At 40.7% G+C, this 26,795-nt stretch overlaps 2 protein-coding genes and 1 long non-coding RNA gene across 3 annotated transcripts in view; all 3 read left to right on the top strand.

The window, feature by feature from the left end:
• PCMTD1 (protein-L-isoaspartate (D-aspartate) O-methyltransferase domain containing 1) overlaps positions 1-8,011 on the top strand; it is a 113,389-nt gene extending 105,378 nt beyond the window's left edge. The window contains exon 6 of the mRNA XM_031669556.1: positions 7,734-8,011. Coding sequence (XP_031525416.1) covers positions 7,734-7,822 — 89 coding nt within the window. The 3' untranslated portion in view covers positions 7,823-8,011. The remainder of the gene's footprint in view (positions 1-7,733) is intronic.
• The window catches only part of PXDNL (peroxidasin like), a 508,249-nt gene that overhangs the window by 18,795 nt on the left and 462,659 nt on the right, over positions 1-26,795 (top strand). The gene's annotated exons all lie outside the window — the stretch shown is intronic.
• LOC103886791 lies at positions 17,664-21,998 on the top strand. The gene is made up of 2 exons (XR_004185807.1): positions 17,664-18,938; positions 21,270-21,998. It is a non-coding gene; the product is annotated as an uncharacterized LOC103886791 (long non-coding RNA).

Below are 26,795 nucleotides of genomic sequence, written 5' to 3'. Positions count from 1 at the left end.
TGAACACATTTTCCAAATGAATTTTTTTTTGTAGTTACTGTTTATGTACCAAGAAAGATACAAAGTTAGGGCTTTTTGTTTGTTTGGCTTTTTTTTGGCGGGGGGGGGGCTTGTTTTATATTTTTTTTAAAAGGGTTTGTTAATTTTTCTAATTTTACCAAAGTTTGCATCCTATACCTCAATAGAACGGAGATATTTTAAATCACATACCTGCAGGCAAACTGGAGCAATGTTATTTTTAAAGAGTTTTTTCGCCTCCTTATTCTGTATGTATTCTGTACAGAATTCTGTATTAGGGAAGAAATAAGACAATTTGATGTAGGCTTTTTCTAAAGCCCAATTTTTTTTTTTTTTTTTTTGGTCTAGATTTTAGATTCCCAGAATAAATGTTTTGCACATATTAAAAAACAACAACAACAAAAAAAGAGTGGCAGCCCTCCTCAACACAGCAGCAGGAGTAAGGGCTGCTGGCACCTGGGTCTGGGCCCACCCACACCTCGCCCCGGCTGCCCTCCGCCGTCCTCCGCTGTGTCCAGGCCCTTCCCTCGCCCATCAGTGCGGACAGTGTCGCAGAGAGCTGCCCCTCCAGCATGGGCCCACGCGTAGGCAAGGGAAGAAAGGGATCCTGGAATCTCTGTGCCTCATAGAAAAAATAATGCTGCCCTAGTTGCTCCTGGATGCCAGAAGAGAAAATAAGAAAAGGTTTGCAACTCAGGACCTCGTGTTAGAAAAGAGAAGGCTTTATCTTAAAAAGGCGACAGAACCTTCCATGAAAGTATTAGCAAACGGGATAGGAATTTAAAGGCAAAATTTAAGGTAATTTAATGTTTCTTTGAATGTTCATTTTGGGGTCTGTGGCCAGCTGTACCTCACTTCGTGGTGGAGAAAATCCCACACTTGCCATTTGAATGCCTGTGTGGTTGACAAAGAATCGTCCTCCTCTTCCTTTTGAATGGTATTTCATTTCATCTCTCTTTCAAAATGGGAGTTTGTGCAAAAAAAAAAAAAAAAACTATTAATGAAAATTAACATGAAAAAAATTTAACTTGTGACTTGTTCCCATGCCTATGTCTAAATAATTTTGTTCTTGTACCATAGAGTCATACTGTGCTTTTTTTTTCCCTTTTAAAACGTCACATTTAATTATCCTTGAATGATCTCATAGATTTCAATGCATTAGAGACATTTTTTAAAAACAAGCGTTGGATTGCTCATTGTAAGTCTTGTTACATCTTAGATTGACGGCTTAAACTTCCAAGACTTGAAAAATAGTGAAAAAAAACTTACTAGAAAAATATTTTGCATATATATTTAGGGCAATAATAACAAATACAATGATTCATTTTTTAAAAATAACTGAGTCTAAAGTAACACAAGTTCCCTTTAATTTCCTAATATTTGTTCTTCCTTCTAAATTCTAAACTTCTTTGTGTGCTCTTTCCCCTGAAGGATACTCCTTGGGTGGATTTTATCTTCTAAACGTAAGCCTTGTGTCATTCAAGTCTGGTGTATGTTTGGAAAAACCAGGCCAAGTGCAGGCACAGTGCAAAATAGAGGATAATGGCTACAGTTTCTTTTGTGTTATTTATCGTGATGTGATTGTCATTTGCACAGGCATGATGTCATGGAAGGCCGCCAGTCGGAATGCCTGTTTTCTTCTGGCACTAAGAAGGTGTATGATCTTGGGCAAATCATTTAAGCCCCCAGCCTCTGGGTTTTCCTTTTTTTTCTCCATCTATGTAATGAAGACTATATCCAATGGCTGCCCTGGCACTACTGAGTGCCCCTCATTGGTCATCCCTGAAGACTCGTGTCATGCCCGTCTCACCTTTGTTCACCATCTGTGCTTGTTAATGCATATCCTTCCTGGAAAAGAGAAAAATTGAAATTTACCTCTTTGGCAGGGCATTCTGAGGACAAATCTTTTCTAGAAATATTCTTGTATATATCAATCAAGGATAAATCTCCAATTTGGAGTGAACTAAAACATCACCATATGAGTAACACAGGCCGGGCGCGGTGGCTCAAGCCTGTAATCCCAGCACTTTGGGAGGCCGAGGCGGGCGGATCACGAGGTCAGGAGATCGAGACCATCCTGGCTAACATGGTGAAACCCCGTCTCTACTAAAAATACAAAAAACTAGCCGGGCGTGGTGGCGGGCGCCTGTAGTCCCAGCTACTCGGAGGCTGAGGCAGGAGAATGGCCTGAACCTGGGAGGCGGAGCTTGCAGTGAGCCAAGATCGCGCCACTGCACTCCAGCCTGGGTGACACAGCGCGAGACTCCGTCTCAAAAAAAAAAAAAAAAAAAAAAAAAAAATGAGTAACACAAAAACACAGCAAAAAAAGGAAAAAAAAAATGGGCACAATGAAGAGAGAAAGCTGTGGGCCACTCTTTGCAACATTGTCTAGTGACTATTGAGAACCTGCAATTTGTCTTGCAGAATAGGGAAAGTAGGAAAGTGTTCAGTGAGGCTGCCCTAAAAAGGATGGGCAGATAGCACTATGTCCAAATAAATGGGGTATTTAAAAAAAAAGAAAAAGGAAAAGGAAAGGTACTAGTGGTGTGCATTCCCAGGGAGAAATCAGGAATATTAATTCTGGATCCACAGGACAGAGAGTATTGTAGTTCATTTGACTTGGCCCTTGTGGAGTAATTGGTGCCCTGGAAGGCAGTTAGTGCAGAACTGAAGCATAGGGCACTGAGTCCTAAAGCCTTGGGAGCCAGAGCTTGGAACACCCCTACTTGAGATCAAGCAATGTGAGAATGGGGTCGCTCTTTCCAGAAAAGCTGAACTGAGGCCAAGAACACATCCCAGCACTGGGACTATGAGCTGTGGGACTGTGAGCCCTCAACTTCACCGGTGGTCCTGACCAGTAATGAGAAAGGGAACCACTGGTTCGACTAACTCCCTATGGGGCAGGAGTTTTGACATGTAGGGGGAAGAGGGAGCCCTGAGAGAGATACCAGACTCCCTGCTACAAAGATGTCTTAAGTCTAAGATTGTGAAGCAGCTCTTACTAGTTACACTCCGTAGGACTTAAAGTGCAAATACATCTTTATCTAATACATTTCTACTCCTGGTTTTTCATTTCATGTCCAAGCTGGAATGATTACTGTCTCTTCCACTCCAAAGGCTGTTCCTTGAACAATTGAGTGGTGGCTTTTGCACCCCCACCACTTTCCCAGCAGGGGACTTTCCTTTGGAGAATTCATCCTTTCCCCGTTCTCAGTCACTCATTCTGGATGACAATAATTTCATTCCTAGCTCCAGAGGAGGAATACCTCCTAGTCCTCTAAATCATTAATGGTTCTCAAAATTATTAGCTAATTTACATACAGTCATTACAAAGATATTGCAGGTTTAGTCTCAGACAACTACCATGAGGCAAATATCGCAAAAAAGTGAGTCACACAATTTTTTTTTGGTTTTGTGTGACATATAAAAGTTATGTTTACACTATATTGTAGTCTGTTAAGTGTGCAATAGCATTATGTCTAAAAAATGTACACAGCTTAATTTGAAAACACTTTATTGCTAAAACATGCTGATGATCATTGGCGCTTTCTCCAAGTTGTAAGCTTTTTTTTCTGGTGGAGGGTCTTCCCTCACTGCTGATGGCTGCCGACTGATCAGGATAGTGGTTGCTGAAGGCTGGGGAGGCTGTGGAATTTTCTTAAAACAAGACAAGGAAGTTTGCTGCATTAATGGGCTCTTCTTTTCACACAAGATTTCTCTTCTGCGTGTGAGGCTGTCTGGTAGCATTTTACCTACAGTAGAACTATTACAATTGGAGTAAATTCTCTCAATCCTTGCTACTGCCTTATCAACTAAGTTGATGTACTATCCTAAATGCTTTGTTGTCATTTTAACAATGTTCACAGTATCATCACCAGGAGTTGACTCCGTCTTAAGAAACTACTTTCTTTGCTCATCCATAAGAAGCAAGACCTCATTTGTTCAAGTTTGATTATGAGATTGCAGCAATTCAGTCACTTCACAGGCTCCACTTCAAATTCTAGTTTTCTTGAGATTCTCTACCACACCTGCAGTTACTTCCTCCACGGAAGTCTTGAACCCCTCTAAGTCATCCCCGAGGGTTAAAATGTACTTTCATCAAACTATTGTTAATGTTGATATTTTGACTTTCTCCCATGAATCACAAATGTTGTTAATGGCATTTAGAATGGTGAATCTTTTCCAGAAGGTTTTCAGTGTACCTTGTCCAGATCTATCAGAAGATTCACTATCTATGGCAGCTGTAGCCATAAGAAATGTATTTCATAAATAGTAAGACTTTTTATAAAGTCTTTTATAAAGACTTTTATAAAAAAGGATGAGTTTGTGTCCTTTGTAAGGACATGGATGCAGCTGGAAACCATCATTCTCAGCAAACTATTGCAAGAACAGAAAACCAAACACCACATGTTCTCACTCATAGGTGGGAACTGAACAATGAGATCACTTGGACTCGGGAAGGGGAACATCACACACCGGGGCCTATCATGGGGAGGGGGGAGGGGGGAGGGATTGCATTGGGAGTTATACCTGATGTAAATGACAAGTTAATGGGTGCTGACGAGTTGATGGGTGCAGCATACCAACATGGCACAAGTATACATATGTAACAAACCTGCACGTTATGCACATGTATCCTAGAACTTAAAGTATAATAATAATAATAATAAACAGAAAATAATTTTTATTTTAAGGAATTGGCTTATGCAGTTGTGGGAGCTGACAAATTTGAAATCTGTAGGATGGGCCAGCAATCTGGACATTCAAGTAAAAATAGAAGTGATATTTCTGTTCAAATTCTACTGGACAGGCCAGCTAACCATAATCTTAGGTAGAGTTTCTATGTTGCAATTTTGAAGTAGAATTGTTTATATTTTGGTAAGCCTATATCTTCGCTCTTAATTTCCTTACCTGATTGCATGAGGCCCACTCATATTATGGAGGGTATGCATAATATGCTTTCCTCAAAGTCTACTGATTCAAAGATTAATCACATCCAAAAATATATACTCACAGCAACATCCAGAATGCTGTTTGACTAGACAACTAACCTAACCTAGCATAGCAGAACAAGTTGACATGTAAAATTAACCATAACATTGATTCCTTGTAAATTTGAGAGACTCCACATGTCCTTAAACCATGCATAAATCTCTAAATAAAGAAAATGACGAACTCATCCCTCTGCCTAACATGATACGACTATCCTGAATACAACCAAACATACTAACCCTTTCCACAGAAGAAAATGCAACATCTTAACTGATGCTCACTCTTCCTGGTATCCTGTAACACAAATATTATGATGTAAGTTAATGATGCTTAAATATTATGGTGTGAAGTAAATGTATCTTATGTCATGTAATAAGGAGATTCAGTAGCTGGAATGCTTGTGTCTTCCCAAAATTCATATGTTGAAATCTAATCCCCAATGTGATTGTATTTCAGAGAGGTTCTTTTGGAGGTGCTAGCTTATGCAGGTAGAGCCCTCATGAATCATATTAGTGCCCTTATAAAAGTCCCAGCGAACTCTCTTTACTCATTATGACAAGTAAGGACACTATGAATCAGAAACTGGGCCCTTATTAGACAGTGAATCTACTGGTACCTCAATCTTGAACTTCTCAGTCTCCAGAACTGTGAGAAATAAATTTCTGTTATTGTTAAAAAAAAAAAAAAAAAAAAGAAAATCAAAATTACTTCTTGATCCAAGCTTGCAGAATGAATAATGTGTTAGTAGGCATGAAAAACACTGTTAATCTCCTTATACATCTCCATCAGAGCTCTTGGGTGACCAGGTGCATTCTAAATGAGTGGTCATATTTTGAAAGGAATCGTTTTTGTTGTTGTTTTTTTTTTTCCTGGGAAGTAGGTTTCAGTGGTAGACTTAAAATATTCAGTAAACCCTGCTGTATACAGATGTGCTGTCATCCAGGCTTTGTTGTTCCATTTCTAGGGCATAGGCTAAGTAGATTTAGCATCGTTCTTAAGGGCTTTAGGATCTTAAGAAGGATAAATAAAATTTGGCTTCAACTTAAAGTCATCAACTACATTAGCCCCTGACAGGAGACTTCATCCTGTCCTTTGTAGCTTTGAAGCCAGGCATTGACTTATTTCTTGCTACAAAAGTCTTACATGGCATTGTTTTCCAATAGCAGGCTGTTTCCTTTACACTGAAAATCTGTTGTTTAGTGTGGCCAGCTTCATCAGTGATTATAGCCAGGTCTTCTGGATAACTTGCTGCAGCTTATAGATCAAAACTTGCTGCTTCACCTTGTACTTTTATGTTATGGAGATGGCTTCTTTCCTTAAACTTCGTGAACAACCTCTGCTAGCTTCAGTGTGTCACAATTGCTGGCTCTTCTTCTTCCCAGGGCACAGAAACGCTCTCAGCAATGTATTGAAGGGGTGGGGGTGAAGATGGGGGTAGGGGAATGAGGAAGGGGTGTTGTCAGTGATTCAAGAATATTTTTCCACGCTTTGGGAGGCCAAGGCACGTGGATCACTTGAGGTCAGGAGTTCGAGACAAGCCTGGCCAACATGGTGAATTCCTGTCTCTACTAAAAATACAAAAATTACCTGGGAGTGGTGGCAGGTGCCTGTAGTCCCAGCTACTAGGGCGGCTGAGGCAGGAGAATCGCTGGAGCTCAGGAGGCCGAGGTTGCAGTGAGCTGAGATGGTGCCACTGCACTCCAGCCTGGGCAACAAGAGTGAAACTCCATCTCAAAAAAAAATTTTTTTTCCTTAAAAAGTAAAAAGAACGTTTTTCCTACCTCTTCAGTGCCTCTTTCAGTATATCAAGTTAAAACCAGGGAATGTGAGTGCTCACCTGATTTTTGGTTCTTACAAAGGTGTTTTCTTCCTGTAGATAGTTGTTTAATTGGTGTCCTCGAAGCGGGAATGGTCAGTGGAGTCTTCTGTTCTGCCATCTCGCTCCACGCCTTCTAGCTTCAAACTTTTCTTCTCTAGCCTCCTCATCTCTCTCAGTCTTCACAGAATTGAAGAGAGTGAGGACTTTGCTCTGGTCTAAGGTACAGAGCCCTATCTTGGCTTTTGACATGCCTTCCTCACTAGTTTAATCATTTCTAGCTTTTGTTTTAAAGTGACAGACTGGCGATTCTTCTTTTCCCTTGGACACTTAGAGGCCACGGGAGGGTTATTAGTTGGTCTAATTTCAATAGACCTCCCAATAATTTCTCAGGGAATTGGGAGGCCCAAGGAGAGGGAGAGAGATGGGGGGAACAGCTGGTTGGAGCAGTCAGAACACACACAACATGTAAGTTCACCATCTTGCATGGCTGTGGTTCATGGTCCCCCAAACAATTACAATAATAACACCAAAGATCACTGAACGCAGACCACTATAACAGATACAATAATAATGAAAACGTTTGAGATATTGGGAGAATTACCCAAATATGATACAGAAACATGAAGTGAGCACATGCTGTTGGGAAAGTGTCACCAATAGACTTACTCCACGCAGGGTTGCCACAGACCTTCAGGTTTTAAGAAACACAGTATCTCCGAAGCACAGTAAAGCAAAGCACAATAAGACAAAGTCTACCTGTACATGTATTGCTAATGTGCATTGTATGAATCATCGTAATAATAAAATGGCATTTGTTCCTTTGAAATATGCCTTCAATGTGTATGTCCTCAGGCGTTATCTAATGAACCATGTTAATCATTTCATTCAAGTTTTTTTTTGGCAGGTACAAACAACCAGCATTGTATTTTTGGTAATAAAATCAAAACAGTGGATTCTGGAGTTAGAGTGAGGACAAGTTTTAGAAGACCGTAAAGGACCATCATCAAGTGCACCCTAGAAACAGCTTGTTCCATCTAAAATGTTTAATTCCACGAAAGGTATTGATGGTAAGCCCAGGAGTTTCACTGGAGACCATTTGCCTGAGAGAGATATATAACCACTGATGCTTAAAATGTGTCTTTGTTGTTTGTTTATAATTTTATGATAACGGAAGCATTGCTTTCTAGGGCATTTACATTATTTCAATAAGCAAAACCTAAATATGAATATATTTTAATTTTAATAGAAATATAATTTTCCCTGCTAAGAAGAGGGGAGTTAAATGAATGATTTTGTGTTTTCAGTTGCTTTGGGTACTAAAGTATTATATTATTTTTTTCTACACATATTATTCTATGCTATGAAATGTATAGCAACATCGTAAAGGGAAGCAATGCAGAATGATTTTTTTTCTAACTGCAGGAAAAATTTCTGTGCCTCTTAATAAGTGCCTCTCTGATGAGCAAGCACACTCTTTGTTGTGTGTTCAGGCATTCCTTTATCTTTTATTACTAGAAACTTGTTGCACTTGTTTCCATGCGACGTCGATCCAATTAGGGGCAATGCTAAGATTGACTATAATGAGAGGAGTACATCAACTCGATTATCCAACTATTGTGTTTTCTATTTAATGTTTATGAACTGTCTAAAGGCCCTATGGTTACTCTGCTACTCACAATGATTTCACATTGCCTTTATGGCAAATATGAAAGAAACATATAAAGTTCATGAATGAGATTCTGGTATGAGTGTGTTATGCTAATTGATCTGCTTAAGAATTCATAAAAACAATAGAAAAGCATAATTTGTCAAGGCGAAATAATTTGTTTTGACTGGTAAAATATGCAGTTTGGTTCCTTGGTAGTTTTACAGGGATCTTGCACATTAACAAATATAAAAGTGATGTCTCATTGAAATGTCTTGTCAAGAGTTGACGGAGAAAGTAAAATTATTTATCAAGTATGTCCACCTCTTGCTAGAAAAAAAAGGAGTCTTGTATAATTCTTGGTCTCACAAGACTTTACAGTTTGCTAAACTAAGAGTATGTTGAGCAGAGATTTCTGAGTAGTGTTGTTATGCCGTATTTATTCTATCAACATATACCTGCTAGTTCACATGTTTTTCAAATTGTTTCTTTTGGGGGGAAAGAAAATATTTAATCACAGTCGATATATCTTTCAGAAGATATGAACAAGCATGACTTTGGAATTTCAAGAACTGAACCTCCAAATCTATCTAAAAACATAATTTTAGCCCTATTGACTTATAATGTTTAATTCCATTTTACCAATTTCTTTCCAGTGAGACTACTTCTAAGCCTCGCTAAACATATCCACAGTTTTGTGGGAGTGCTGTGGTAGGAACTTGGCTATCTGGCTAATACGCCCATTTCATTCAAAATTCCTGTTACATATGGACTTTCTCACTGTTGCTTAGAGATCACCTTTCCCCCAAATTCAGATGTGTGTATTTCAGCAATGGCTTTCCAGTAGTTTATCCATTGTTTGTTCCATATCAAAGGTAGTAGAGCATTATTTTTATGTGGTTTAGTTGAAATAATGCATGAGTAGAAAAAACTGAAATTCAAAGTATCCTGTGTGATCTTTTTGGCTTCCATCTCCTATACTGCTGGGGTGAACTCTGCAAAGTTTTAAAGGGATGTGAACATTCCAGAACACCAATCAAAAGCATCTAGCTGGGTTAAGTTATCCAATTTCCATTCTGTATGTCTTCCCTAAGGACAACTATTTGGAACCACTTTATTCTCTGTTAGTAAAGGCATTACATGTTACTGGACTCAGCAGCAGAAGGAGGTTTTCTGCAGTGTCCAGTAGTTGCTTGCGCTTCGGGCTGTGCATACAGCCTGGTGGACGTACTAAGCACTTCACTTGATGATGTTTGGGTTGTGCACAGCTACATGATGCCAGCTGGTTTCGAGGCACCAATTGCTTACAACTTATGAATTTATCCTGTAGCAAAAGAAACTGGAATAATATGGTCTCCAAGTAAAACGACACTGATTTTAAACCCATCTTGACACTTTTTACCCAAGAGGAAGCTATTCTCATAATTATGCAATAATACATTTTAACTCAAATTTCATATAATTATATGCATGTCTGGATATTGCCTATTGCCTAAACCATTAGCCACTGTGGATGCAAGAATGCTGTACCCTTTTTGTAAGTCAATTTGCCTTATTAATATTAAAATCGCAGATTGTTGTGCTTCTTAAATTGAGTACAGAGAGAATGCTCAGTAGGGAAACAGTCTGACATGTTCAGGACATTCATAAGCCATTAAAGTGAATTTTCTGCCTATAAGAGAAATTTTATGGGATAAGGTTATGTTAACCCCAGAAGATTGTTGTTAGATAACTTGGCTTCATGATAAGTAGCATGACTTGGAGGCGTTGGTTGGAAGCCATGCCTCATAGACTGAAATTCTTCCTTGCATTTAGCATGCCATAAAAGAGTGAGAATATGCTAGACAGATTATTCAGTGTAAGTCAATACATATGAGAAGAGATTAAGGAGCATTTGTAAGTATTCTTGTGTGGAACAATTTGTTCAACAAATATTTTATCAGTGACTACTATGTGCCCTGCACTGTAGTAATAATTAGGCAGAAGATGATGAATAAGTTATTTAAGGAGCTGATAGTCTATGGAGAATGAGAGTAAACCTTCCAAAGGCTGTGATTAGTCCTGCCATAGAAGGGAACTGATAGGAGAAGCATTTATCCTGATATTAAGGATTCGACACTTCTCTTTCTTGGTGGCTTTGAAACATGGTGGCTGATTCTTTGACCCTCTTGTCCTTGAGCTTGGAACTGAGCCCTTCTCCTTGAACCTGGAGGTGCTGTGACTGCTTTAATCAGCACAATGAGGGGGAAGCCCAAGGCATCTCTGAAGGCCAGGCAGCACTGCTCTATTTGCTAGAACACTCACTCCTGGAGCACTGGGCCCCTTGTAAGGGTCCAGCCCTCAGAGGCTGTGGGTGGGCACTCCTGGCAATGGTCCTGTGAGGTCAATCTTTCCTTCTTATCATCTGAGCCCCTAGACACCAATGGACAGGGGCCAACCCACCCTACTGTGTTTTGCCCAAATTCCTGACCTACACTGTGGTTAACTGTGTAGCAGCAGGTCATTGGAACACATGTGGTGAGGAGGTGATAGCTAAGGATGAACTGCAAGTCACCATGAGGATGGTGGGGCGGTGTTCTGGGCAGGAACAGCCTTGGCCAAGGCTGGCAGTGAGAGTGCACATGTGCCTGTGTTCCAACAGGGGTTTTGCTTTTCTTGCTCTGGATTGGATTATGTCGTCAGAGGATAATATCTGGATATTCAATGGATATTGAATAGTGAGGATCAATGAGTTCATGAGCTCATGTGAGCAGCAGACATCAGGCACCTCTTGCCAGCCTGGACCACTTTGTTTCTCCCCTGTGCTAACATATCTTCCTTGGCCTTTTCCTATGTCTGGCAGCGGAGGAGCCCAGGAAACATGTTTTATGTGAATGCAATTATGCCACAGTTTCCACTAAAAGGAAGATTATGAGTAGAAGAAAGTAAAAATCAGAAAAATTGTAAAGTGAATCAATATCAAGAGACCAAACCCTATGTAACTAGATGAAGAGCCACAGGGAAACTGATGTGTTCCCAGAAAACTGATGTATCTCCGTGCATTGTGAAGTCCCAGCTGATGGTGACTTGGCAGCCCAAAGCCATTTGAATCAGCAGCTCTTTTATGATGGCTGCAAGATTACTCATTCTTCAACACTTTCAGACAACATGGCAGAAAATAGCAAATCAAAGCCACATGCATGCATGTGCGCCAAGCATCTACACAAGGCATACAAAGTCAGAGAAATAAGAGGCTGCCTGCTTCCTCTCCCCCTTTTCATTGTAGAAAACATTCGTCACCAAGGAAACACCCTTCTGATTTATAGAGGTCTCATTTCCATAATGCATGTCTATATAATGTAAATATTTTATTTAGCCTATGTGCTGTAGACCCCTAAGTGTTTGTGATACACAGAATTCATATGTTGAAATCCTAACCCCCAATGTGTTGGTATTTGGTGGTGGGGCCTCTGGGAAAGGATTAGGTCATGAAGATGGAGGTCTCATTAGGTCATAAAGGTGGAACCCTCATGAATGGATTTAGTGTTCCTATGAAAGAGGCCCAAGAGGCCAGGCGCGGTGGCTCACACCTGTAATCCCAGCACCCTGAGAGGCCGAGGCAGGTGGATCACCTGAGGTCAGGAGTTCGAGACCAGCCTGGCCAACATGACAAGACCCTGTCTCTACTAAAAATACAAAAATTAGCCAGGCGTGGTGGTGCACACCTGTAATTCCATCTACTAGGGAAGCTGAGGCAGGAGAATCACTTGAACCTGGGAGGTAGAGTTTGCGGTGAGCTGAGATCACACCACTGCACTCCAGCCTGGGTGAAAAGAGTGAAACTCTGTCTAAAAAAAAAAAAAAACAAAAAGAGAGAAAGAAAAAGAAGGAGGCCCCAGAGAGCTTGGCTATTCCATTATTTGAAGACACTGTGAGAAGATGTTGTTTATAAGCTACTCAGCATATGGTAGTTTATTACACCAGCCCAAACTGACTGAGAAACTCCCCATCCATGAATTTTAAAGGTTTGTCAGTGTAGGATAAACAAGTATGTGCGTGGTCTCCTAGAACAGTGTTTCTTGACCTGGGGTTCTTGGAATCATGGGAATTTACATATGTATTTTGGGATGTCTGAGAATTTTCTTTGATAAAATCTATATTATTTCATTTTGGTGGCATTTTCAACTACCTACATTAGTGTCCCTCAAACTTTATTGTGCATGCAAATCACTGGGTTATACAGCCTGTTCGGAATCAGCAAGTCTTAGGAGGGCCTGAGGCTCTGCATTTCTTTTTTTTTTTTTAAGACAAGAGTTTCACTATATCGCCCAGGCTGGAGTGCAGCAGAGCGATCTTGGCTCACTGCAACCTTTACCTCCCGGGTTCAAGTGATTCTCCTGCTTCAGCCTCCTTAGTAGCTGGGATTACAGACACCCGCCATCACGCCCAGCTAATTTTTGTATTTTTAGTAGATACGGGATTTCCCCATATTGGCAGGGCTGGTCTTGAACTACTGACTTCAGGTGATCCACACACCTCAGCCTCCCAAAGTGCTGGGGTTAAGGGCATGAGCCACTGCGCCAGGTGGAGGCTCTGCATTTCTAACAAGCTCGCTGGTGACTATAGTGTGAGTGTGGGAACAGTGCTTTGAAAAGCCAGGCTCGAGATGCCCCCTTACAGCCTGCAACTGCCAAGTGATGTCCCCGCCTGCCTTGTGTTTGTGTGTGATTATATTTGATCTCAGTTGTGCTGCTATCATTATCACAGCTGAAAAGGGATGAAGACAGCCAACTATTACTTGACAGCCTTCTGGTTACCAAGAACATGCACTGTTGTCAGAGCAGAATCCATGAGATAGAATTTATGGGCACACGTACTTGGTGGACCAGAACTGGGAGTTCTGTGCCATCAGCACTCTCCATCTCTGCTCTTCCTTCCTTTCTGCTGCCTGAGCCTGACTTCTCTGGGCACAGGCTTTCTCCAGGTAACGCACCAGTTGTCAGTGGCAGCCTCATCCTCTCCTTCTCTGCCCCATGCATGACTGTACTGTGCCGTCTCCACTGGGCTTGTTTTGATTCCTTTCCTCACTCTTTACCGTTAGCGGTTCCCAACATCTGGGATTTTGTGACAGGCTGTTTGGATTGGATGGCAGTTCTCTCTCAGACACCCCGGAAACTCACATAGGTGCCCACAGGGACTTCGCCTTGCTGTCAGATCATGATATGTGTGGCCTTCCCTTGCACACAGCCTTGGCCTGGAGGACACTTGGAAACTGGTGAGGTGCATAGGGGAGGAGGGCACGTTTTAATCACATAGAGCTTGTGTACTGATGGAAAGCTGTCAACCTATAAACATAAAATGTTAATATCTACGCATAGTCTCACTACAGTATTATCTTTTCTACTCTACCCCCTTTTGATTAGTGGTTATTTATTTTAACATGTTTCTTTGTTTATGGTTATCAATGGACATAGTGTTTCACAATTCTGTGAGAGCCGGGTAAGGTGATGTCCCTGAAGTGGAAAAAAGTCAAGATCCAGCGAAAAGTCATCAGCAACATAAAAGTTCCTCCTAGATTGTCAGTTCTTAAATCTCAGAACTGTAAATAGCAAAATTCAGTGTGTTCTTTAGAAAGTAAAAGAGCATACTGTTGGAAAGGAAGGATACTTGCAAGAGCTGAATCAGAAATAAAATATAGCTTCTGGCAGCAATTGCAATGTCAAAAAGAAGACATAGCAGTTATTTTAAGAATCATCATTATCTTTCATTTAAAAGTGAAAGCATGAGAGGCTCCAAAGCAGAGAAGAACGAGCTGGATGTTAAGTCTAGCCGACTTGAGCTTGGATCATGGCTCTGCCACTTTCCAGTCCTGCCATTTTGGGCAACACATGCAGTCTCTTGGAGCCTGTATCTTCTTCTGTAATAATAATAATAATATCCAACTGGAAAAGTTGTGAGTAGAAAATAAATCATGAGCATAACATCCTTCAAGAGCTCCTGATCCATAGTAACTGCTCAATTAGCAAACTATGTCTTAAAAAATGTGTGTGGAGAGGAGTGATGAGGATATTACATAGGTTAAGTTAAGAAACAGCCTGCCATGTGGGAGACAGGAAAGAACTGCCTAGTAGCCCCCTCCAAAGTTGCTGTCATGAAATTCATAGTAGTGAAAAATGTTTTGAGAAGGAATACAAGGTCACACTGGTTTTGTTTATTTATTAATTTATTGATACTTTGTTTGTTTGTTTTGAGACAGAGTCTTGCTGTGTCGCTCAGGCTGGAGTGCAGTGGCGCGATCTTGGCTCACTGCAAGCTTCACCTCCCGGGTTCACGCCATTCTCCTGCCTCAGCCTCCCGAGTAGCTGGGACTACAGGTGCTTGCCACCACGCCCGGCTAATTTTTTGTATTTTTAGTAGAGATGGGGTTTCACCATGTTAGCCAGGATGGTCTCGATCTCCTGAACTCCTGATATGACCGCTTCAGCCTCCCAAAGTGCTGGGATTACAGGCGTGAGCCACCATGCCCGGCCTATTGATAAGTATTTACTTCAGGTCTTGAGCTTGTGATCATTTGTTAGTATCTATGGCTTTCATCCCTGGCTCTATATTTCTGTTCCTTTCCTGTTTTCCAATATACACCAAAGAATAACTTCTTCATTGTTGTTGTTTTGTTTTGTTTTTGAGACAAAAACAGGAGTTTTGCTCTTGTCTCCCAGGCTAGAGTATAGTGCCACAATCTCGTCTCATCGCAACCTCCGCCTCCTGGGTTCATGTGATTCTCCTGCCTCAGCCTCTCGAGTAACTGGGATTACAGGCACCCACTACCACACCTGGCTAATTTTTGTATTTTTAGTAGAGACGGGGTTTTGCCGTGTTGGCCAGGCTGGTCTCAAACTCCTGACCTCAGGTGATCTGCCCACTTTGGCCTCCCAAAGTGCTGGGATTGCAGGCAATGAGACACCTTGCCTGGCCGACACCAAAGAATAACTTAATGACATCCAGTTGACTTCATGAAGGCTGTGTACTTGGTACTGACTAAATTTGTGTTAAAAATTCAATGAACTGAAACTTGCGAACTGAACGTAAAGTTGGAAAATAAATGGACCACTTTCTGTGAATGGCTGATGATGATATTTTATCTGGCAGTTGGTACCCAGTGGCAACTATGGTTTCACTTTCTCCTTCTGATTTATTTTTGTGCAGTTTTGTTGATCGAGAATTCTTGCATTCCAAGTGTCATCCCAAGCACTTGGTGTGTATTGACACATTTAATTATCACAGCCATCTTATAAGGTAGATAATAATGTTATTCCTGCTTTGGGGATGTGGAAGCAGGCTTAGAGGCATTAAGTGACTTGCCACAGTCACCCTACTGGGTCAATGTTGGAAGATTGGGACTTGTATTCCCACCATGGGAGGAAGCAGTGATATTTAACAGGTTTTAAAGACTATCACCCATTTCACATATATTAAATGGGCATGTGACTCTAAGACATCATATAGGAAATGAGTAGCTAAAGCATTTTACTTTGTATACTTGCTTTGCTTTTACTTTAATATGAAAATATTGGAAGTTTGAATCTGGACTTTTGTAAACCCATAGTGACATATCATAAGTTGCCATCTGTAAGGTGTAGAGGGGCCATCTGTTGTTGATTGTCTAGTCTACATTTGTTCCTGGGCTAATACACTGCATTGAAACCAGAACAAAACAGAAGGGAGAGTGTTAGAAGAAAAAATTATTCAGGACTATTGTGATATGTGTCAAGACCATTGCAGTAGGGGAAAGAGATGGGACTCAACTTTAAATAAGCCAAGACAAGTGGAAAATTACACCCAGCGAGCAGAGTGAGGGAATCATTGGATGGAAAATGACTTAAGAGGGGACATCAAGGGTGGGGGGAATTCATGCTAAAAAATCCAACTTAGCAGTATTCTTGCTACCACTGGGCTAGCAGGCCAAGAGCAAGGTGCCAGGTCAAGGCCTCGTTGAGAAGAGGGGGTCAGAGGAGCCTGTATAAGGTTTACTCAAGGAGAGAGACTTTGTCAGAGTGACACTGATGAACCCTGTAGAGAATCAGAGAGAAATGTATTCCACATGGACTTGAGAACGTTACTCATTGGAATGGCAATAGAACGAGCTGTTTAAGTTGGTTTTGGTATTTTTGATTAATTTCATGATAAAGTTAATAAATATTAAGACAACTGATTTTCTGCTTATTCTCTACATAGCTTCTTCTCTTTGGGGGTTGCAAAATTACATTAGCTTTGTTTTCCCTCTTTTTTTTTTTTTTTTTGAGACAGAGTCTCGCTCTGTCGCCCAGGCTGGAGTGCAGTGGCCCGATCTCAGCTCACTGCAAGCTCCGCCTCCTGGGTTCACGCCATTCTCCTGCCTCAGCCTCCCGAGCAGCTGGGACTACAGGCGCCCGCCAGCTCGCCCGGCTAGTTTTTTTGTATTTTTTAGTAGAGACGGGGTTTCACTGGGTTAGCAAGGATGGTCTCGATCTCCTGACCTCGTGATCCGCCCGTCTCGGCCTCCCAAAGTGCTGGGATTACAGGCTTGAGCCACCGCGCCCGGCCTGTTTTCACTCTTAAACTACGGAGTCTTCTTATTTTAGTAATCAGATCAGCCTATGAATTTGTAGTAATGGCCTTTGTGGATGGATATATAGTCATTAATAAGCAACTTACCTAAGTGAGTAACAATTGTATAAATATATGTTCAATGTATTTAATGGGAGAACAAAGCCCACTATATTATACTTAGGTACATATTTAATTTTAGAAGGAAATAAATCATTCTGTTACCATAGACTTTCAGAAACCTCTTGATTGGGTGAATTCTATGCAGAGTAAGATTTCACAATAACTTTAAAATGTATCATGTATCTCAGGATTGTATTCTGAGGATTGAAAATGTATTATGATATTAAATGTATTTTTCTTGCCATTTTATGTAAACTTTATAAAATAACATAGGGGAATTATTTTTTATTTTTATTTTTATTACTGTTTTTGAGATGGAGTCTTGCTCTGTCGCCCAGGCTGGAGTGCAGTGGCGCGATCTCCGCTCACTGCAAGCTCCGCCTCCCAGGTTCACGCCATTCTCCTGCCTCAGCCTCCCAAGTTGCTGGAACTACAGGCGCCTGCCACCAGGCCTGGCTAATTTTTTGTATTTTTAGTAAAGACAGGGTTTCACCATGTTAGCCAGGATGGTCTCGATCTCCTGACCTCATGATCCACCTGCCTCAGCCTCCCAAAGTGCTAGGATTACAGGCCTGAGCCACTGCGCCCAGCCCCCTAATTTACCTTTTTAAGCTTCTTGTGTGACGTTACATAGTCAGAAGGTTTATATGGCTAAACACCTACTCAATCTAAAGTTGTTAATATTTTAATCTTCCTCACCATGGATAATTTAGAAAAAGTAACAGTGAGCATACTTCTCTGGAAAGCAATAAAGAATAACCTTTGAAAATGGCAGTTAGTAAAAAATATTTTATTAACTGGTGAGTACCATTGGAAGTTACATTCCTTTTAGTCCTAGGAGGTGCAATATTATTGCTTTTAAGTGGGGAGAACTGTTTTGATATTCCTCTCAAACAGTAGCAGAAACAGAATGCAAATCACAGTTTAAACAGTCACTTAAAATTTTGAATATTATAAAATGAAAGAATCCTGTTGTTTCAACTACCATTAAACACTTAAAATTGCAGAATTTTACTTAAATGACTTTCTTCTAAATTAGACTAAATAAAAACATTCATTTCAAAGTGCTGAAATTACACTGACAATTAGTATTTAATGCTCATTTAAAATTCTATTCTACATATTAGCTATCTTTTCATTATCTCAATTTACATGTCCCTAAGATTTTCTAAATCTTAATCCCTGTAGCAATGCTAATGTTTAAGCTAGTATTTCATGAAAGAAAGAAAGAAAGGCTACAAATCACTTTTTCATATATTACACATGAAGATTCAGTTTAGTGGAATAATCTTGAGGAATGAGTTGTGCAAATGGATTACTGTTGAAAATGGTAAATTTTGTATGCTTAATTAAAGGAGGACTTTTCAATGTGAAAGTTTGAAACCATTGTTTCTTAGCAGAATGTTAAACTTAATAAATGTGAATAAAAGTAACTATCATTGTAAAACTGTAGCAAAGTAATTTGACTTCATTTGACTTCTAAAGAGGAGTCCCAGTACAAAAATAAATCTGCATTGCCTTTCTTGTTTCCTGAGGTGGAAACTTGGGAACAAATTCTAGAAGGTGATCATGGAAAGAGTTGGGCTATTGGTCTGCCTTTTCCGTGTCTAGTTCACCCTGAGTCTGTTTCTCTGCACTATGACGTCCCTCCCTGCTCATTAGTAGCATCATGCAGTGAGACTGTTTTACAGCCCCTTCTTCTCCCAGAGGGGCCGCAGAAGCCTGTGTCTGTGTCCTGTGGCCAAGTGAAAGAATGGCTGTGATGTGGTGCTTCCCACGGTATGCTCTAGAGCCAGAAGCTGGGGCTGGCTCCTTGCCTTACTAGCACTGAACTTGAATATGATTTTTTTAAAAAAGGAGGGTGGGGAGGGGGGTAGGAAAACTACTTACCTCCTTGTTTGTCATGAGGATTAAATAAGATAATATATGTAAAGGCTAAGCATGGTGTCTGACATAGAGCAAATAGTCAAATGTTAGCTAGCGCTTTTGTTTTCAAATGTGTGGGTTTGCATTTATCCATAGTTGATCTTATTATCATCCTGCTATTTCTGACCCTCTTTATTCCAAACTATTTTAGCCCATTCTCTTCATATTCCAGGCTACATCTTATCTTTGAAGCTCTAGAGCATAGTTGTGTTGCTGTAAGGGTTGAAGTAGGTATGTATAATTTACCTAGAGCCATAGCAGGCACATTAGTGTGCAGTAAATGCCGTGTCTAGTTTCCTTGCTGTTGCCTTTAATGGGGTCAGTGCCTCTCAGTTTTCCAAGTTGGACCCTCCAGGGCACTCCTGTGGCACTCCCTCTGGTTGGTTCCCTGGTCCTCTTGGTTCTATGGTGACTCTAACTTCATTAACTCTGCCCCTGACCTTTGCAGGGCAGAGCCATGCTACCTTGTCTCAGTCCCATGTCTTCAGCCTCTTCCTCCTTCCCACCTTCCACTCAGACTTCATACAACCCCAGTCACTGGGGTCGCCCCAGCCTGAAGGCAAAATAAGATCAGTCCTGAACTTACGATCCTCAGCCTCCCTCTGCTCTGAGCGAATTCCCCCAGAGCCTTCCTGGAGTCCTCAGGGCTGACCTGGCCTGGTGGCTTCTGTGCCTCCCTGCTCTGCCCAGCTCGCTGATGACCACAGCAGCTGCTTGAGGTCTGCCCAGACGAGCTTAGGCAGCCTTGGCTCCAGGCTTTCCCACCCACCCTCAAAATAGTTTACCAGAATCTTCTGAAAAAACAAATGGGATCCTCAAAAGTCCATGAGGTTCTCTGACACCACACAATTTTCCCAGAAAGCACAGGTATCCAGCCAGAAAAGAGAGAGTGGGGCATGTAAGGAGGTGTGGTCCAGTGGAGCAGCCATATATATATATATATATATATATATATATATATATATATATATAGAGACACACAGAGAGAGAGAGAGAGAGAGAGAGAGAGAGAGAGAGAGAGACCCAGAGCCAGGCAGTGCTGCTGGTTCATCAAAGAGAGTGAGAAACAGGAGGGAGGTGAGACGTGGTGTGCAGGGTGAGTAACCTACGAGCTGAGCAGGAGAGGGAGAGACACCGAGGGGTGGTGTGGGCATGGAGGAAGAGGGACCACAGTGGACCCTCCCAACTGCTCCACTAGGCCACACCTCCTCACATGACCCACTCTCTCTTTTCTGGCTGGATACCTGTGCTTTCTGGGGAAATCGTGTGGTGTCAGAGAACCTCATGGTTTTATATATATGTGTGTGTGTGTATATATGTGTATATATGTGTGTATATCAGTGCCACAGCTGGAGGAGAGGCAGGCAGAGGAACCACGTGTGTGGACCAGTGGCCGAGGTGTGGAATCACGGGAGCACTTGCCACCCACAGGCAGCGCCATCTGGTCCAGAAGCTTCATGCCCAGCTGCTTTCAGGTAGAAGAGCCCTGTCTCTTTCTCTGTGTCTCTTTCTGTCTGTCTCTGTTTCTGTTTCTCTGTCTCTCTCTCTTTTGTTTGTCTTTTTTCTTGTTCTCTGACTTTCTCTGCTTCTGTCTGTCTTTTTCTTTTTCTCTCTGTCTCTGTCTTTATTCTGTGCTCAAGGACTACCCCAAAAGCAAGTGATATACTTGCTGGGTCATCTTTCCTTAACTTCCCCAAAGATAGGGGTCTTTGGCATCTGAGGGACAGCTGGTTAGGGAGCAGGGTCAGGAGCTGTCCCTGACACACCAAAGGGCACTTTGCATGTCACTGCAGGCCATGTGAAGATTACAGTAGGTAGATTGTGTTATTATTCATAATTTATATGTTTATTTTTCCTCTACATTATAAGCTTCTGGTGTAGATAGAAAAGTGTACTCTTTATAACTCTCCTAATTCAATGTTTGCTGTAAATGAATGGATAAATGTAGTCTTTGTTTGCTGAAATTTGTCTTATAGGACTGCTGTGGATTGGCTTTGTTTGTTTTGAAACGTTCCCTTAACATTCTCTGTGGTGTTGAGATTTATCAGGAGCACAGAATGTTTCTTGTGTCACTTGGCAAATTTGGCTAGACATATTTTTATTTTGGACATATTTTTGAAAATCAAACTGTAGGTCCATGGTTTTAAAACACTCTTCAGTTCTGCTATTGTTTTTGGCTTCCAGAGACAAGACTGATAGCAGCATGCTATGGAATGTGTGTCATTGTCTTTAGGATTCCAAGATTCTGCCATCGCTGCTGCTGCTGTCCATGTGTCTGTGATGGCTGGCGGGAACAGCACTTACGTTTCGTGGGAAGATGGTGTGGTGTGCAGTAGTGGTCACTGTTGGAGAGATGTTTATGTCTTGTACATGAAGAGCTGCCCTCCCTCTGACAGCTGCCTGCCAAGCAGATCCATCTATCATTGACAGCAGGCAGCACATGGCTCACTGCCCCAAGGTATCCTGAAATATTTCTCCTAACTTTAACATGTTCATTATCTGCACCTTAATGTGCTATGAAGATATCTGTCTCACTGGTGATATGAGAGTGCGTAGCTGTTTTGACTTTAAATTAGGTGAGTAGTTCACATCTCAGATCCTGCTGAAGGCCTGTGCATTCTGATCAAGAGACAGGAGGAAACAGCAGGAGACACGGAAAGGATTATATAAAGACTGTTGCTTCCTGGACTCATGGACCAATGGGGAGAAAAGCCAGTTACATCTGTAACAAGCAAAAAACTGGAGGAAAAAACTCCTTCGGAGCAGAAGTCTGGACACCTCCGTCCCCATGCTGAGCCCCTCCAGCTAAGCCAGTGTTCTTGCAGCCCTGTTTTCACTTTACTATTAGCTCCATGAAGGCCAAAGCTGTCTTTGTCACCTTGATCATAGCTATTCAATCAGAGCTTGTTGAAAGAATGGTGTGTGGTGGTTCTGTTCCAAACTAGGCTCATTCTGCCTGTTGCACAGTAAGCCAGTTGCTGACATGACAAGTTAGCAGTGGAGAAAATATTTTATTCACACGGCAGTTGAGTGAGGAGATGGGAGAACAGCTCTCAAATCTGTCTCCTTGGAGATGGGATTTTAGGAATATTTATGGGATAGAGGAGCAAGGTGATCTGAAGCATGGTGAAAGGTGATTGGGTATAAGGAAAAATGAGGTAATCAGGGATCTGTGCAAGTATAGTTGAGCTTCATAGCTCTTCATGGGATGCATGTTCGCAAAATAACATCATTACTAAGAGCTGAGGGTGGAGATTTTGGCCCTCTGACCTCAAAAGGTCACCCATTGGACATTCATTCAGGTCCGGTTGAAGGGTCAGTGGTCTCAACTGGGTTGAACTGGACAAGAGCTGACTCCATGTTCCTGAAAAACACCTTAAGCAAACATTTCCATGGTGACCTATGCATCAGAGATATTGTCTATAAGAAAGATGGTGGAAGTTTAGTTATAGATTATTTAGATACATGACTTTTAGCTACATGGTTTTTAAAATGAATTAAAAGCAAGTGACTGAGAACAAGCAAGGCAGGTCAAGTTTGGTGAGCCTAATCAGATTAACTTTCAGTTTCAGTTCTAATACATGGTGGTTCTAAGTTTGTGTTAGTATGAAATAGCTATGATTACATGTCAAAACATGTATCACAGGAAAAGAAGGCATCATTGAAGAAGTAGGACACAATGAAATTCTTAAAGGCACATGAGAGAGAACAGGCAAAGGCTTCACAGCAGGGTAATCAAGACTACCCGGAGGCTGGGGCTATTAGCTGTGAAGGCAGCATCAACTATCAAATATCATGAACCCGAGTGAAGTCTACTCAGCCACAAAGCCAGAAGTGGGAAGCAAGCTAAAGGTTAATCCCATCATGAGTTGGGGTAAGAGCAGAGGCAGGTGGCAGGAGCCCAGAGCTTGCACAGATTTGAGTTCATCAAGCTTTTCCAATATTTGAGCAGCATTTTGGAGTAATGATAACTGTTGGACCAGTTTTATGAGAGTGGATGCAGGGCTGGCTGAATCTTCATGTGATTCTGGGTCTCAACTACAAATTCTGAGTAGCAGTTAGCATTTCTTCCCATATGAACTGTTGGGCACATAGTAAACCACTAATAAATGTTTAGTGGAATGACTTTGATATGACTCAAATAGAAAATGTGCAGTTCATTCCACAATTTTTCTGTTTACCAGTGATGTGCATTCCTTTTTTTTTTTTTTTCTTGTTTTTTGAGACGGAGTCTCCCTCTGTCACCCAGGCTGGAGTGCAGTGATGCAATCTTGGCTCGCTGCAAGCTCTGCCTCATGGGTTCACGTCATTCTCCTGCCTTAGCCTCCCGAGTAGCTGGGACTACAGGTGCCTGTCACCATGCCTGGCTAATTTTTTTTTTTTTTTTTTGTATTTTTAGTAGAGATGGGGTTTCACTGTATTAGCCAGGATAGTCTCGATCTTCTGACCTCGTGATCCACCCGATTCGGCCTTCCAAAGTGCTGGGATTACAGGTGTGAGCCACTGCACCTGACTGATGTGCATTCTTACTCATTCTGTTTTGGCCTAATTTATAATACATAGAATGGTGATTGTTGAACATGCCTCACTTCTGTGTTTTGTAGTTACAATGTGAGTATGTGTGCACATATCTGCATATAAATGATTCAATCCAGCTTAGAGCTCACAGGTTCCTTTTCCTTTTCTCTTTTAAATTATTCATGGCTTGTTTTGAATACCGAGAAAGCTGTTCCAGCCTTGTGTTAATATAATTATCTGAAAATTTAGAACTTGGTTGTTATTGACATCATGAGTTTTCTTATGAGTTCTTTTGTTCCCAGAAATTTCACTCTTATATAAACTTGAATATAATGAAGTTAACTTCCTATAATTTATTTACTCCTATTATAGCAGAAAGGTCACCAAATTTGACGTGAAACTCAGTTCATGTAAAGACTCAATTATCAACTAGCTGTTGATCTTAAACAAGTTAGTTGAATTCTCTTGGCCAGAGGAAACACTTTTGGAATGGCAGAGCAAGGACTTTCAAAAATCCACTTCTCCACAAAAGCAAAAACAAACAAAACAAAACAAAAAAACTCTGGTAAAATCTGATAAAATAAATTTTTAAAAATCAGAAGTCTGGAAATTAAAGGCTTGCAACAGTTCAAAGAACATTTATACAAAGTGACTGAATCTCAGTAAGAACAGCGAGCTTTATTCCCTGCTTTGTGATGTTTTAACTTAGTTGATTTCCTTCACTTTCTCTCCAGTTCCGCAGTAGCCTTGAAAACCAACAGCCTCACAGCCATGGCAACTCTGAAAATCAGGAGCCTAGAAACCACTAAAAGGAAAGAACAGGTTTGGAGATCCTAAACAAAGACCAATGATTGTCATTATTTGTCCTATCTGGAAACTTTCTGGAAAATTCGGATTCACAAATGTCTTTACTTGACTTCACTCATAACTATCTCTGCAACACGGTATCCTCAGGGCTTTGGTTGAAAACATCAGCAGCAATTATTTAATATATCAAAGTAGCCCATGACAGTGATACCAGTTAGGGCAAACAAGAGGATGGCCAAAAATCTTAAAAGGAAAATCTAGAAAATGAAATACCTCTGTAACAGGCTTTGAAAACATGTTTCTCTGACATATTCCAGAGGATCTAGAAGACCATGTAAATATGCAGTAAAGATTTGAAAAGAGTATCTGTAGGTGACCTTTGAGGCCCTACAAAACAGGAAGTGAAGACTAAGGCACAGTAGTAAGCTTTCAGAGTGTTGAAGGCATGCCTCAGGACATATACATATACAGCCCCTGAACAAAACATGGGAGACTGATTGGTTCAAGGTGTTTAAGGAAATCTCGGTCCAATAATTAGCTAACTAACAATTAGCTAACTGAGTAGAAACTTCAGTGACCTCACATGACAATACAGACTTTACAAAACTCATCCAAGAAAATCACTAAACAAGCAGCAAAAACATGAAAACTAGGAAGGGGTTCAGATTTTTAGAGTTGCCTTATTATATTATGTTAAATGTTCAGTTTTCACAGAGAAAGGAGGAGGGTAGAAGAAGGAGAGGGAGAGACAGAGAGAGAAAGGCAAAGAGGAAAAAATATAGGAAAGAAGAAAGTATAGCTCAAGCTTGGGAAAGGTAATCAATAGGAGCTATCCATAAGAAAACTCAGATGTTGGACTAACTAGATAAAGACTTTAAATCAGCTGTTATAAACTTGTTCCAAGAACTAAAGGAAATTATATCTAAAGAATAGCAGGACAGACATAGGAATGATGTCTAACCAGATAGATAACATCAATAGAAGTATAAATTATTTAAAAAGTGTGAAGAAAAATGCAGAGACTCTAAACAGCTCTATGGGGTACCATCAAGGGCACCAACATACACATGATCATAGTTCTAAAAGGAGATGAGGGAGAGAAGGGGACAGAAAGAATATTTAAAGAAATAATTCTGGCCGGGCGTGGTGGCTCAAACCTGTAATCCCAGCACTTTGGGAGGCCGAGATGGGCAGATCACGAGGTCAGGAGATCGAGACCATCCTGGCTAACACGGTGAAACCCCGTCTCTACTAAAAAAATACAAAAAACTAGCTGGGCGAGGTGGCGGGTGCCTGTAGTCCCAGCTACTCGGGAGGCTGAGGCAGGAGAATTGTGTAAACCTGGAGGGCGGAGCTTGCAGTGAGCTGAGATCTGGCCACTGCACTCCAGCCTGGGTGACAGAGCGAGACTCCATCTCAAAAAAAAAAAAAAAAAAAAAAAAGAAATAATTCCAACAAATTCCAAAATTTGATGAAAAACAATTATACACATCAAACAAGTTCAATGAACTCCAAGTAGGATAAACTCAGAGATCCATCCCTAGAAACACCATACTCAATCTGTTGAAGATACCTTTTTTTTTTTTTTTTTAAAAAAAAGATGTATCACAAATAAAATAATCCTCATTAAAACTAATAGCTGATTTCTCATCATAAACCATGGAGACTTCAGGCAGTGGGATGACATATTCAAAGTGTAGAAAGAAAGTGACTGTCAACCAACAATTGCATATCCAGCAAAATTATCCTCCAAGAGTGAAGGAAAATTAGGACATTCCCAGATAAACAAATATGGAGAGGATTAATCACTAGCAGACCTGCTCTACGAGATATGCTAAAGTGAATTTTTTAGGCTGAAATAAAGGACTCTAACCAGTTCTTCAAATCCATACAAAGAAAAAGCACTGCAAAGTATACTACATAGGTAAAAGTGTAAATGTATTTTTGTTAGTAACTCTTTTCTTCTGATTTAAAAGAAAACTGGATAAAATAATAATGACAAAATGCTGTTGATGGATTTTAAATATACAGAGGTGAAATTTGCATGACAATAGTAATATAGAAGAGTGGGAAGGGAACAGAGCTGTAGAGTGAAATTTTTTCTATCCTATTAAAATTAAGTTGGTATTAATGCAAATGAGTTGTTTAAAATGTTAACTGTAATCCCTAAGAAAACACCTCCAAAACTATAGTAAAGGAATACAGGGGAATTAAAATGCTACAGTAGAGAATTTTGATTTAACAAAGAAGTAGGCAGTAATGGAGGAATAGAGGAACAAAAAGATATGAGACATACAGAAAACAAAAAGTAAATGGAAGGTGTAAATCCCACTTTATCTTTATTTATAACAATATTAATGAAATATAATACAAATTAATATAATC

This window comes from Papio anubis, chromosome 8, assembly GCF_008728515.1.
Source record: "Papio anubis isolate 15944 chromosome 8, Panubis1.0, whole genome shotgun sequence".
NCBI classification, from domain to species: Eukaryota; Metazoa; Chordata; class Mammalia; order Primates; family Cercopithecidae; genus Papio; species Papio anubis.
This window is presented reverse-complemented; position numbering and strand designations above follow the sequence as displayed.